Below are 13,477 nucleotides of genomic sequence, written 5' to 3' on the forward strand. Positions count from 1 at the left end.
GGGCCGGCGACTGCGCGCACTCCCCGCCCCCTGACCTGCAAACTTCCTGAGTGGATGGCGCTCCTTCAGCTTCTCGGCGACCTCGGGGGAGTCGGAGAGTTGCCGGCTCATGGCCGTCAGCACCACCGTGGGGTTCACGGAGTTCACCCGGATCTGCAGCCAGCACAGGGGGTCGTCCGGCGGGTAAGGGCTCCGCCCCACAGCCTAGGCGCCCCGGACCGAGCTCGCGGCCCAGAGCCTCGTGGTCCCTGGCCTCCCTCCGACTTCAGCCCTGCCGCCAGCACCCACCTTGTGTGGCCCCAGCTCCAAGGCCATGGCCTTGGTCAGCATGGTTATCGCGCCCTTGGTGGAGCCTGCGAGGGGCAGCAGTGAGGACTGGGTCGGGAGTGAGTCATCTTTCTGGAGAGAATCCGCCCCCAGCCCAGTGGCCCCTGTGTGTGGAATGGGAGGTGCACAGGGACTCACTATAAGTAGCCAGGTTGGGAAAGATGACTTGGGACACCATGCTGGACACATTGACGATGGAGCCGGGCACTCCACGGGCCAACATGCCTCGGACCACGATCTGGAAGCCAAGAGGGACGAGGCAGCTGACATCACCCTACCCGCAGCCAATCAATGAGGGGCCACACCTCCCGCCCCCTCACCTGGGACACCTGGAGTACAGATCGCAGGTTCACGTTGATAGACCTGGCAGGAGAGAGGGACCATGGCCGCCCCTGCCTTCAGCCTCGTAGCCCTCGCTGGCCTGGCAGTCCCCCTTCCCACCTGTCGAAGGCCTCCTTGGTGACTTCCAGGAAAGGCTGCGACAGAGCCACGGCAGCGTTATTCACCAGCAGGTCCACAGGGCCCACGTTGCTCAGAGCCCGCTCCGTGGCCTCCCAGTCGCCCAGGTCCACACACACGATCTCCATCCCAGGGCACTGTGGAGACATGGAGTGATGGTCAGGCTGTCTGGGAAGCTCAGGAGGCGCCTGACGGTGTGGGCAGGCCCAGGCTGCTGCCTCACCTCTGTGGAAAGGCTAACCAAGTCCGCGTGGGTGCGGCTCACGGCCACCACTCTGGCTCCAGAGCCATGCAGGGCCTTTGCGGTGTCCCGCCCGATCCCTGCAGAGTGACAATCAGTTGTAGAGGACTCAGCACGTCTGGACCAAGCTGGGACCCAAAGAGCTCTCCCCTCTTGGGAGTCTTGTATGGACCCCCCTGAGAGGGACTGGTGTTGGGCTCTGGCCAGGTGGTGTAGGACACCTTGGGCCCAGGTCCTGGGGTTGGCCCTGGGCAGTCTCTGCAGGCAGGTGGGGACTTGCAGCCGTGTTGCAGGCTCTGGCCACCTTTCCCTTCCACCAACCCTCTGCAGCCTCTCCCCACCCAGCTGACACTCACCTTTCCCTGCTCCTGTCACCAGGGCCCGAAGGCCACTGAAGTTCAGCTGCATGCTGCCACCTCTCAGCTTTGGCCATTCTGGAGAGAGGAGGCCTTGGACTGTTTATAGGCCTCATGGCAGGTAGGCGGGCCAGGGCGGGGTGGCAGGTGGCAAACATGGCTAACACCGGGAAGAGCTGGCATTCCCGGAGCCCCTGGAAGGGCAGCCTTCCTCCCCCCACTCCCAGATGTGCCAGCAAGAAGCTGTATGCTGGGCTTTGAGAGAGAGTGAGACAAGCTCTGTGTGCAGACATGCATGTGCATGGGGCAGGGGCAGAATTTTGTGTGTTTTCCTTTTCTTATCTGGACAGAAACATTACACTGTATTATGTTTTTTTTTTTTTTTTTTTAAGAGATTTTTGCTATAGGGCATGTGTGCTCACCACAGAGACAGAGAGAGAGAGACAAGAAGCGAGAAATCACCCCTCAGGGGGGATGGTCACACTACAATCCCTTCTCTTGGGATGTTGGGCACACATGCAAAGCACCCTGAGGCAATATTAAATCACCAGGTCCGGGACTCAAACCGTGGTAACCATTATACCATCTGTGTGGTCCTGTAACACTGTTTTTACTAGGAGAGGAGCCTAACATCTGCATTAGTTCCTGGTCCAGCCTGTCTCAAAGAAAAGCAGCTGGGCCTGTGGGTGTGGCAGAAGTGTGGCCACAGGCTTGCTGCTCCCTGGTAGCCTGGGGTCCTGGTATGCTCTGCCGCCCTGTGCTGGGGGCTGGAGCACCCAAAGGGCAAGCAGCTGTGGCCTCTTCCTGGGCTGGCTGCAGTGGTGGCTATGGTGCACCAGACCCCAGTCTGCTCTGTCTGGTCTGGGCCACTGCAGCCACCAGAGTGCCTCACCAGGTCCCTGACGGGTGCTCTCAACTACCCCTAGACTGTAGGGAGCACCTGGAATCTGAGCAAACACGATGGTGACCTTTAGACACATGCAGAAACACAGTTCTATGGGCTGTCGTTTGCAGGGCTGAAATAAATGCTATTACTAGCAGAGAAAAAAAAAAAAGAATTCAGCTCCTTTTTATTTATTTTTGAGATTTTTCCTTTGAAGGTACTCTTAATGCTATTAGATTCACAAATATGCTAATATAAATACTCTATCCCATTTATCTAAAACACACATTGCAAACATACAAACAGCACTCACAGATCTAAATCAGAGTGGGGGTGTTTGGTTCTTCTGCGCTTCATGAAATTGGCTCCAACATCCCTTGCTGTGAATGGCATGAATCACACAGCTTTCTATACAGTGTGCAGAACACATAGGTGTTGAAGGTATTTGCACTGCAAATGTCCCTGATGGCTGCTGCCTCTATTATATGTCGAATGATGAACTTTTTATGGCCTAATTTTGACACACATGGGTGCAGTTTGTGCAATGAATAGGCCACACTTGGCTGCATTTATAAAATTGTTCCTTCTTTTCCTGTCATCTTGGAAGCAAGGATCCTAGAGATCTACCCCCTGTCTTTTTTAAATTTTAAAATATTTTTACATTTTACCATGAACATTTACTTTACATATCAAAAATTTTGCTCATACTCCATAGTTCTTGACAACTAATAGATAGCTTTCAGAATTTCAAAAAACTGAATTTTAAAGATAACTTTCAAAATATTTGTTATAATTTTGTTTGTGACTTTATAATAGCGAGCCAGTATGGTTTTAAATATTTTTGAGAAAATATTTGTGTGACAACTACTCAAACTGTTGAAAAGCAAACACCCAGCACACAATTCACACATGAACTTTCCCAGCTCAGCTCTGCCTACCAAGTATTCTGTGGTTTATCCTCTGCCAGCAAAGATCAGCCTCTTTTTCTTCCTTCAAAGTCTTCCTCAAGGTAATCCGGTAATCCTCTGGTTGTGGCTGCTAATTTCAACCTGCGCTGGTTGTGGCGTTTTTTTTTTTTTTTTTTTTTTTTTTTTTTTCAGTCTCTACTGATTACAATGCTGGGCTAGAAAAGTTCAGGTTATCTTATGGTACGAATTCTTTCATGTAGCTTCTTTAATCCTCTCTGCCAGGCAGAACTGTTTATGGTGCCAGGCAATCTTTCCAAGAGCTTCTGTTGGCTTTCTTGAGATTTACCTTAGTTTCATAGCTTTCTGGTCATGTCTTCAGATCTGATATTCCAGTCAAAGCTTTGGCAATAATGAGTATTTCCAATTTCTGATGCAAGGCAATAGATATTATCAAGCTTATGCAAATAACCATTCTGCCACAAAATAGGAATACTTACAAATATTTTCCAATTCCAGATGGGTCAGGAGAAGAGAAAAGTTTATGATTCAATTAAAAACAAACAAACTAAATTTTATCAAATTACTGAACCTATCAACAGCTCAAAAGAAAGCAAAATTCTTGGAACCAGCAGTTAGTGTAATGGCTATGTCGCTGGACTCCCATGTAGTCAATCGCAGTTCTCGTCCTGGACCCGGCAGCTTAAACGCACGCCGGGCGCTTGTCCGTGCGTGCCCAAGATCCCGAGAGGAGAATGGAGGAGAAGGGATTGCAGCATGGCCATCCCCCCTGGGGGGTGATTTCTCGCTTTCTGTCTCTCTGTCTCTCTCTGTCTCTCCGGCGAATGCATGCACCCTATAGCAAAAACCTCTCAAAAAAAAAAAAGCATAATTCATTTTTAAAATTTTATTATTATTACTTTTTTTTTACATTTTTTCTACATTTTATTGATTCATGAAATACCTTAAACTAAAACTATGGACAAAGCTGGAATCTAGTTACAAGCGCATTGTAATTTTCTTCTGAAACACTTTAATTAACTAATTTACATTCATTCCTGAGGATTGTCGCAACATACAAAATGTGATTTCCCATCCAGAATATACTGCATAGTGGCTTAATCATACATGCTATCATCACTAATTTTCCATTTCTAGTTTCATATATACACCCCGCCCCCATGCATTTTATTGATTCACAAAGTTTCTTAAGTAATCTACTTTCAGTACTAAGTTTAGCTGTTATGTACTTATCAGTGAATAAATGTCTGACTTTAAATGTGAAATTCTGAGTAGAATGAATATACTGTAAGGTAAAACCTAGCTGATGCTATAAAGCTTACTATGGTCATTAAAAGGTATTTTTAAATATATTTTTCATTTCAAGAAAAGCAGTCTTAGGTTTAATAAACCAAAGAAATACTAAGGAAATATACTTGAGACATAAAGCCAGGAAACAGGTTAGGATTCTGTTCAAATGGTAGATGCATGAACCTATCAGTCTCATGTACTTTTATCTTCTGTTCTGGTTCAATTTTCCTGATTAAATTCTGGTATATAATATTCAACTCCAGACTTGTCCCTATGATTAAGTTCTAATGTACTTAATCTATCCAAGTTCAGTCTCATGTACTTAATCTAGCTTCTCTTGTAGTCCGATCTTCCCAATTAAATTCTGGGATATAATATTCAACTGCAGACTTGTCTCTATGATTAAGTTGGCCATTTTCTTAGTTTTTGAACTCTTATATCTGTGTGTCTGTATTTAATTTTCCTGATATAGCACTCCCTTGAGAACTTCTTGGAGATCTGGTCTGGTGCTGGTAAATTGTTTCAGGTTTTGTTTATCTGAGAATGTTCTTGTCTTTCCTTTCCATATGAAAGATAATTTTGCTGGGTACAATATTTTTGGTTGAAATTGCTTTTCCCTTAACACTTTGAATATATTTTCCCTTATTTCCTTGCTCACATTGTTTTTGATGAGAGGTTCACTGTTAGCCTGATGGGATATCCTTTGTAGGTAACTTGATATTTCTCTCTTGCCTAGCTTAGTATCTTGTCTTTGTCTGTGGTTTTGGTCAGTCTGGCTATAATGTGTCTTAGAGAAGATCTCTTGGGTTGATTCTATTTGGGATCCTTTGTATTTGGGGGACTGGATCTTTGAGTGCCTCTCTAGGTTTGGAAAGTTTTCTTGGAGGATTTCATAAGATTATCAATGCCCTTATGAGTCTCTTTGCCTTCTGGGATACCAATTATCTGGATGTTTGGATGTTTGATGGGATCTAGTATTTCTTGTATATTATTTTCATTTTGGGGGACCATTTTCTAGGATTTTTCTAGGCCAGTGATTCTATCTTTTACATCTGAGATTTGATTTTCTGTTATGATCTAGTCTGCTTTAAATACTTTCAAGGGAGATTTTGACTTTCTGTATTATAGCCTTCATCTCTAACAGGTCCATTTGATTATTTTTTAGAGTGTGTATTTCCTTTTTTAGGTCTTGCAAGAATTTCCTCACTGCTTGGAGCTTATCAGCTCTTTTCTCCTGCCTCTTCTACAGTTCATTGTCTCTCTTTTCCATCTCTGTTAGCTTTGTCATTATGAATATTCTAAAGTCCTTATCAGACATTTCAATGAGTTTCATTGTACTGTCTGTGGATGAAGAGGTGTTATTCTTTTCCCTTAGAGAAGAGGTATTGTCTTGCTTTCCCATATTTCTTGTGATCCTGCAGTGATTTCTAGTCATCTGATGGATGGTGCATTTCTTCCTGATTCTTGAAATTGAATCTGAGTGTTAAGAGGTGAGCAGAAGGAGGTGATCTGCAATCTCTCTCCTATTCCATTTTCACTTTTTGTACATCAGATTCAGGGTGAAGAGAGGAATATTCTGACCCTAATCATTCAGATCACTAGAAACTGTTCACTTGGACCTATCTAGACACTTAGTGCATAGAAGCTGGTCAGAAAATGAATAAAGATAAAGAAAAGAGGAAAATAATTAAGGAGAGAAAAGAAGAAGAAAAAATAAAATGAAAAAGAAAAAGAAAAAAAGAGTATTAAAAAACCATAAGATTGTAATTATAAAAAGCAAAAATGAAAACCACACATAGCTGAAGTACAGTATCCATATCAGGATTGGCCTGGCTTCCCTGGTGCCTTTCCTAAATGAAGTGAGGAAAGGCACCAATTAACACAATAAAGGAGAGGCTTGAGAGCCCAGAGAATACCTTACCTTAAAAAAAAAAAATTAAAAGTCACAGGGAGACACAGTGAAACAGAGAGAGAGAGGCAGACAGAAGTGGAGAGAAAGAGACACAGAGCTATCTGTACCCACTAGAAATGAGTCTGGAGGGGGAAGTCTCAGCAGAAAATCTTCACTTGGTCAAGGAAACCAATATTTCACAGTTGAAGTATGGTATCCATATCAGGATCAAAAGCAAAATTCTTAAATCTGGAAAACAAAGCATAGAATAAAATCAGTAATATTTTAGTTAAAAGTCATAAAATTCTATTTCACCAGTTCAATCTCATGTAATTAATCTCTCTTCTGTTGAATTTGCAGTGTAAAGGGTTCAATGAAACCATCTATTAGGTCATTGGGAATGTCATGATGCATTTTTGCATGGAAAAACAGAAAAACACGTCATGACTTTCCTGATGACCTAATGTAACATTCTTTCAGATTCTGACATGCTACTTTATACAGGCAAATTTATTCAAATGTAAAGATTCAATGTGATGGTAATTCATTGATGCCATCCTGTAGTGCTGTCCTCTTCCCGAGGATGCTTTTTTTTGTAATTGCTCTGATCCTCCCATCTGGCTCACAGTATTATTGAGGATGCCACCTGCACAGCCCAGGCCCTGAAGGACCCAGTCCTGACTGTTGAACTCCCAGCTCAATCCCTGCCCAGGAAATACATGCTTCAGGCAAAGATAGTATCTCTCCCAGCCCAACACAGAGCTTCTCTATGGGAAAAACTCGCAGCTAAGCACTGGCCCAGGGGTATGGATCAGTGAACTTGAACAGCCATAACAAGATACCACAAAGTGGGTGGTTTAGACAATGAACATTTATATCTCACTGTTTTGGAGACTGGAAGTCTAAGATCCAGATATCAGCAGGGTTGGCATGTCCTGAGGCTTCCCTTGTAGGTTTGCAGACAGCTGCCTTCCCTTGTGTCTTCAACATGGACTTACCTTTGTGCACAGCCTCCTGGTGTCTCTCCCTCTTCTTTAATATGCAAGTCAGATTGAAGTAGGGCCTGTGAGAAACGAGCTCATCTGTCCAATGCTGAAGAATGCACATAGAGACACAAAGTACATGAAGTAAGACTTTAATAGCAGTCTTGCATGGGCAGGCACACCTGGAATGTTTATAAAACACAGTGTATTCCCTAGTGCCCAAGTCTCTCCCCCAGTTCCTCATTGGCTGGGTACTATGGGGTGTACAATCTTCCTGGCCATCACCTAAGTCTTATTATTCCTTTTTAGGCACTAAGGCACAGGCTTAGAACAAACCCACGAAAATGGCCTGTCAAATGTCCCGAGGAAGGAGAAGAATTGGAAAGTAAAAAGGAGCAAACGGCTGGTGACTAGCCACCATTTTGAAATGTCATTTCTCAAGGATGATCTGTTGTTTCGGAGTTTTGTTCGTTCAGGAAATTTCTGAGAACGTGTACTTACTGGGTTGTCACAACCGCAAGCAGGTTAAGAAACTTTTGTTAAGCTATTCCTGAAAATGAATCACTTAGGACTATTTTCCTATAGGGCCCACCCATATTGCATCATTTGTCCTAAATTCCCTCCTGTAGGCCCTGTCTCCAATCCAGTCATTCATTCCTTTCTTTCTTTCTTGAACAATTATTTATTTATTTATCTATTTATTTGTTGTGATTTTCAAGCCACCACGTTCAGGACTTGAACTGCAGTCAGCATGTGGGAATCCAGTGCCTTAACCACCACACCACCTGCCAGCCCAATCTAATCATATTCTAAGCAACTGAAGGTGAGAGCTTCACTATAAGAATTCTGACAGTGTTGGGAGATGTTTCAAAATCCATCAGCGGGAACCAGTAGTTAGCGTAATGGCTATGTCGCTGGACTCCCACGTAGTCGACCGCGGTTCATGTCCCGGACCCGGTGGCTTAAAACTCACGCCGGGCACGTGTGCGTGCGTGCCCAAGATCCCAAGAGGAGAATGGAGGAGAAGGGATTGCGGCGTGACCATCCCCCCTGGGGGGTGATTTCTCGCTTTCTGTCTCTATGTCTCTCTCTGTCTGTCTGGCGAGCGCACACGCCCTACAGTGAAAATCTCTCAAAAAAAAAAAAAAAAAAAGGAAAAAAAATCCATCAGCAATATCCAGTTTCTTGGTGTATTGAACAAAGAATTGCATGATACACACAAACAACAAAAGCAAAGAATAGTTTGTTAAGCAAAAGCAAAAGTACACTTCTGAGACATAGGAGTGACCAGAGTGGGAGAGAGAGTGTCTCAAGGGCCCCAGCAGTTACATTCCATGGGGCTTATAATTCCTTAAGTGGGATAATGTTGATTGCTCATTGGCTGGGCCCATTGATTGCTCTAACCTCATTGGCTATATCAAATGTGCCTTAATCAGCTAGTAATTTCCCACTGGAAATCTCCTGCTTTCATTAACTCTAGTGGAAATTTCTGGCCTTGACCAGTTTTCTATCTAGCCACATAGTCAGATGCTCCAGCCCTTTACCCATTCCCATTTTCTAGCTTTTTTCCTGCCTGAATGGGACACAATTTAATCTGTGACAGGATGTAACATAACCTTCCTCAAGTCAGAATAATTCCAAAGTCACTCCCACTCTAGAGCCCTCTGGAGGCTGAGTAAGGCCTTTGCTGCTGCTAAATCTCCTGCTTCCTTCTGTCCCTCTCAGGTGTCCCCTGGGGCCCAGATCTCCATCTCAAGGTCAGCTTCTGGTAGCCAGGTTTAAGACATACTCTCCACCTTTCAATATTTCTCTCCTGGAGAAGAACACTTTGGCATATCAAGAAGGCTACCCTACAATTACAGTTTCCTCAAAGTCAGTAGCTTCATAAAATGAAGAATGACAGAGCCCAGCTGTGATGGTGCAGGAGATAGGTCTCTGAGGCATGACCCTGGAGCCACACGGGAAGGCCTAACATTCAGTTCTGGCAGTGGGCACTCTGGCATGATCCTGATTGACGGGCAGGCTGGAACAAAGGATCAGGGCTTGGCAAGACCCTGTCGGGGTTCTCTCTCTCAATAAATACACTTTAATTAAAAATATACAAATAAAGAACAACTAGCTCTGAAGAGGGTTGGGGTGAAGGTAAAAGGTCTGCCTACGTAGTTTGTAAGGGCCCTTTAATAGAACTTGCCTGATCTAATTCATTGTCATCTGATAGCTCTTCCTTAGAGGCTTAGAGGCAAAACTTACATGTCATGTGCCCAGTTCTGCTGTTCTTAGGACACACTAGCTCCTTTCCTGAGCTCCTAGAGGACCCAAATGTTTTGCTTTCTCCCTGCTTCCTTTTCTTGTACAAACTAAGTAAAGATTTGGGCTCATGACAATGAATTGCAGAATTAAAAATTATACTGGAGTGAATTTCTTTGAGAATCTACCATTCATTGAGTATCTGTTCTGTGCAGTGCAGTCTACCACAGATTATACAAATAAAATAGAAGAAAATTCTTCACTAAAATCATTACAAAGCAGATGGAGAGATGAGTTATTTAGGCTGAAACTTGTCCTTGTCAGTGGAGACATACTCAGAGGGGAAGACAGGAGGATGGCAGTTTTGCTTCAGGAAATCAAAGTGAAACTCAAGTCCCATGACCACAGGTAACCTTGGACCCTTTTCTCCTTGATAACACCAGTGGCGGCTCTATGGAAATTTATCCTGACTCTGCAAGACTCTGCCCTGGGGAAGACGTCAGGGAGGACTGGAACTCCAGCTGCTGAGGACGAAGGTTTCCCGAAACAATCTTGGTGTGACTGTGAGTCACACTTAAGAGAGATTTTCACTTTTTTAAGTGTCTGACAAAGGCTCTTGGGCTCCTTGGAAACAGATCTGGAGTAAACATTAAGATTATGTTTGTAATATTCATATGAAAAAGAGTAACATGTTTTGAGTTATGCTGTCCCTAGCAGCATAGCCATTGTTCACAGAACCTATAGCCTCAACAAGACGTTTGTATATTTATGTCTGTCCTGTTTCCTCTAGGAGTCCTATACATGTTTCTAAAAAAAAAACATATTGAGCCAAATATGTCTTTTAGGTAATGAGTACCAGATGATCTCAAAAGTTTAGAGGGAAACCTCTTCAAAATAAGATAGGAGAAAAGTGACAAGATTCAATATCCCATCCATCTCCTGCCTTCCATCGGCCCCTATGGAACCATTGCAGAGGAGGCTATGTTACGTGTCTAGTCTTACGTGGGAGTGTCTCATGGTAAGATGCCAGGGAGAATTCAGCGTCAGGTAGAGAATAGTATGAAGTCTAATTAACAACCACAGGCCCCTGCAAGATACTGGAGCTACAAGGGAAAGCCTGGGCTTCAGATTCTGGGTCTACCTGAATACACCCATGACTGTGGGTGGCTGGAAGGTTAGGTAGAGGATTACAGTTTGACAAGATCCTACCAGAGTCTCCATTTTTTCTCTCCCTCAAGAAATAAATAAGCTTAAAAAGGAAAAGAAATGAAAGAGATTACAGGAAGCCTTGGTATGGAGTTTGGGATAATTTTGAAATAAAAATTCTGGACGCTGTTGCTGGGCAGCACCAGGTTGCATGGGCTCCCACTATCACTTGCTCAGGATTTGGGGCTCAAGGCTTTGGGGCTTAGGGAAGTTCTAGAAGTTCTTTCAGGGCTTCTTACAGGGGCCAGGGAAGATTTTGTCTGAGTTGGGCTACATGCTCTGACAGTTTTGCTTTAGGAAATCTCTTTAAAATGTAAAGAGATTCCACAGAGACCATAAATTGTCCTCTCTCTTTAGGGTTCCTTAAAGTAACTCCAATTCTGGCTTGGGATTTAAGGTCCAGCAAACTCAAGATGACCTGGTTGATTAGTATTGGCAGGTTCCAAACTCACTTTGGATATGCTGAATTGATCTAGACCCCTTTGAGCCACTTTGCATTGCTTCAAAAGTCAACACGAGCATTCCAGCATTCTGCAGTAGTCCCCGGTAATGTTTAGATCTTTGCATATAATGTTTCAACATAGACCTTTGACAATTTTATACTCAGTTAAAAATAATGTCAACATACATACAGTTTTCTTATGACATAAATTTGTTCTCTGTTATTAGGAATTATTTTCTTCTATTTTTTTTTTCTTTTTTGAGGATTGGGACTTTTAACTTCTAGAGGAAAGTGGACTTTTCTGTACTTTGTAGTAAGTTCTCTGAGCAGGAATAAATGCAAGCCATTCTCTCAATGTGTAATGATACTACATGGCATTTGTATGTTAAAATGTTCTTGCAAAGACCACTCCCAAACATCATTTGATTTTATAGAAATAAATAAACTATACTGATATGCATGTAGGAAGTATACACATATAGAATACACATATATAGATACAGTTATTAAGTATCTATATATATATGATATAGTGTTAATATTGTATATGTAGATATGTTAGTAGATTGGGGGTATTTGTGTGTATTACATGTAGTTGTACAATTTAAAACAAACTATGATTTAGGAACATCAACATCAATTTTATCTAAGACAAAAAATTTATGACAGAATATTTGAAATGATCAATTTCCTCAACTGCTATTTTTTAAAGTTTAAATATATATTTGCTCCATGATCAAAGAGAGTGAGAGACAACACCCCCAACAGGGTCTTGATGCTGCAGTCCACTCCTGCTTCAGCCTGCCCTGGATCACGGGCACACAGACACTCGGTGTACTCAGGGAGGTCTCTAGATACAAACCCAGAACCTTTCCATGTGAGACAGTCTTGCAAATGCATGTTTTATCACTGGGCCACTGTTCAGACCCCCTCAATCACTAATTTTTTAAGCTAGATTTGAGAAAATGGGCAACTATTTGTGTGAGCTCCTTGGTAGAATCACATCTCTAGAATTTAATTCTTTTGTCAGACTTGGGATTTAAAAATATATCTATTCTGAAATATGGATCTGTAGCTTACTTGAGACCAGAAGCCGTTTTTCACTTTCTGAAACTTTGTGTGCTCTTGAAGTCAAAGAAGCGATGATCGAAAAAGTCCTGAGATACCTGGAAGCTCTGGCCACTATGCCACCTCCTTGCTGGGAGTCTGAAAACTGAGCAGAGAGCAAATGGGGAGAAGGTTGAGCTCTGGAGGCAGCTGCCTTTTACTGAGGCCCAAGATCCTCTGAGCAGTTCAGATCTAGCCTGGGCATGCAGCGATACCCCCAGAGTATCTGACACCAGGAGCAATGTCTTCTACATGACAAACATTTTCACTACTGATCATACAATAACCTGTAATAATCATCAGGCTCTCAATTAAAAACTAACATCTGCACTTACCAAACAAAAACAATTTGTTTCACAGTTGGCATAGTTTCTCTCTTTTACATTTTAAACACAAAGACAGTTTTCAGGCTATCACCTTAAATGACAAAATTGAGAGATTAGAAATTCCGTTTCTTCATCTTTATAGGCTCTGTGCTTTTATCATGTATCCCAGAACTGCTTTCTAAACACAGTAACATGTGGTACCATAGGGCTGGAGACAGGAAATAGGCCTGAAGCAAATGGAGTGATTCCAAACTTATCAATTCTAGTTGCTTCTGAGTCAATGTGAGTCAGAATAATTGAAGAGTCCCTGAATTAACTTCTATGTGTATGAAACAATTATTATGAAAGGCTAAGTAATTCAAGTATGTTCATTTGACGCTTATGCATGCATTAGTAATACTCATCAGTAATTGCAGCAACTATTTAGAACTTAGGTTTTCAGGGCACAGCATTCTATGCAGAATCTCTGTGCACGCTAATTCTACAAAGCAGGCTGGGTCCTAGTCCTGGTGGTGCAGTGGTAGTCTGACACTCTGCAATCCTTAAGGCCACAGGGAAGATCGAGGTTTGTTTCCCTAGTCAGTTTTTACACACTGGCTACCCTGCAAGCATGCCCACGATCCTGGCTGGTAGGAGAGCTAGGGAGAGGCTCACAGGGCGAGGTCCTGATGAGGGTGCTTCTCTCTCTCTCTTTCTCTGTGTCTCTTTCTCATGAAAGCAATTGTTAAGAAGCAGATTGACTTCCATCTGGTTTTATATGTGTGTGTGTGTGTGTGTGTGTGTGTGTGTGTGT

At 43.1% G+C, this 13,477-nt stretch overlaps 1 protein-coding gene and 1 long non-coding RNA gene across 3 annotated transcripts in view; one reads left to right on the top strand and one right to left on the bottom strand.

Annotated features, from left to right (window-relative positions):
• Window positions 1–35: 35 nt before the first annotated feature.
• On the bottom strand, window positions 36–1,455 carry LOC102480695 (carbonyl reductase [NADPH] 2; the record flags this gene model as incomplete). The annotated part of the gene is given in 7 exon segments (XM_014583105.2): window positions 36–153; window positions 289–353; window positions 466–565; window positions 648–690; window positions 769–923; window positions 1,010–1,107; window positions 1,384–1,455. Coding segments are annotated over 7 exon segments (631 nt in total), but the record flags the coding sequence as incomplete, so codon positions are not given.
• Window positions 57–13,477, top strand: part of LOC106733549 (uncharacterized) — a 29,188-nt gene continuing 15,767 nt past the window's right edge. The window contains exons 1-3 of one of the 2 annotated variants that reach the window (XR_001369574.2): window positions 57–183; window positions 1,406–1,504; window positions 7,666–8,288. This is a non-coding gene — a long non-coding RNA (uncharacterized LOC106733549). Of the gene's footprint in view, window positions 184–1,405; window positions 1,505–7,665; window positions 8,289–13,477 lie in introns of those variants that run through there. The other variant, XR_003547419.1, reaches the window with a different exon arrangement.

Source organism: Tupaia chinensis, unplaced genomic scaffold (assembly GCF_000334495.1).
Source record: "Tupaia chinensis unplaced genomic scaffold, TupChi_1.0 Scaffold144045_1, whole genome shotgun sequence".
In the NCBI taxonomy this organism is placed as follows: Eukaryota; Metazoa; Chordata; class Mammalia; order Scandentia; family Tupaiidae; genus Tupaia; species Tupaia belangeri.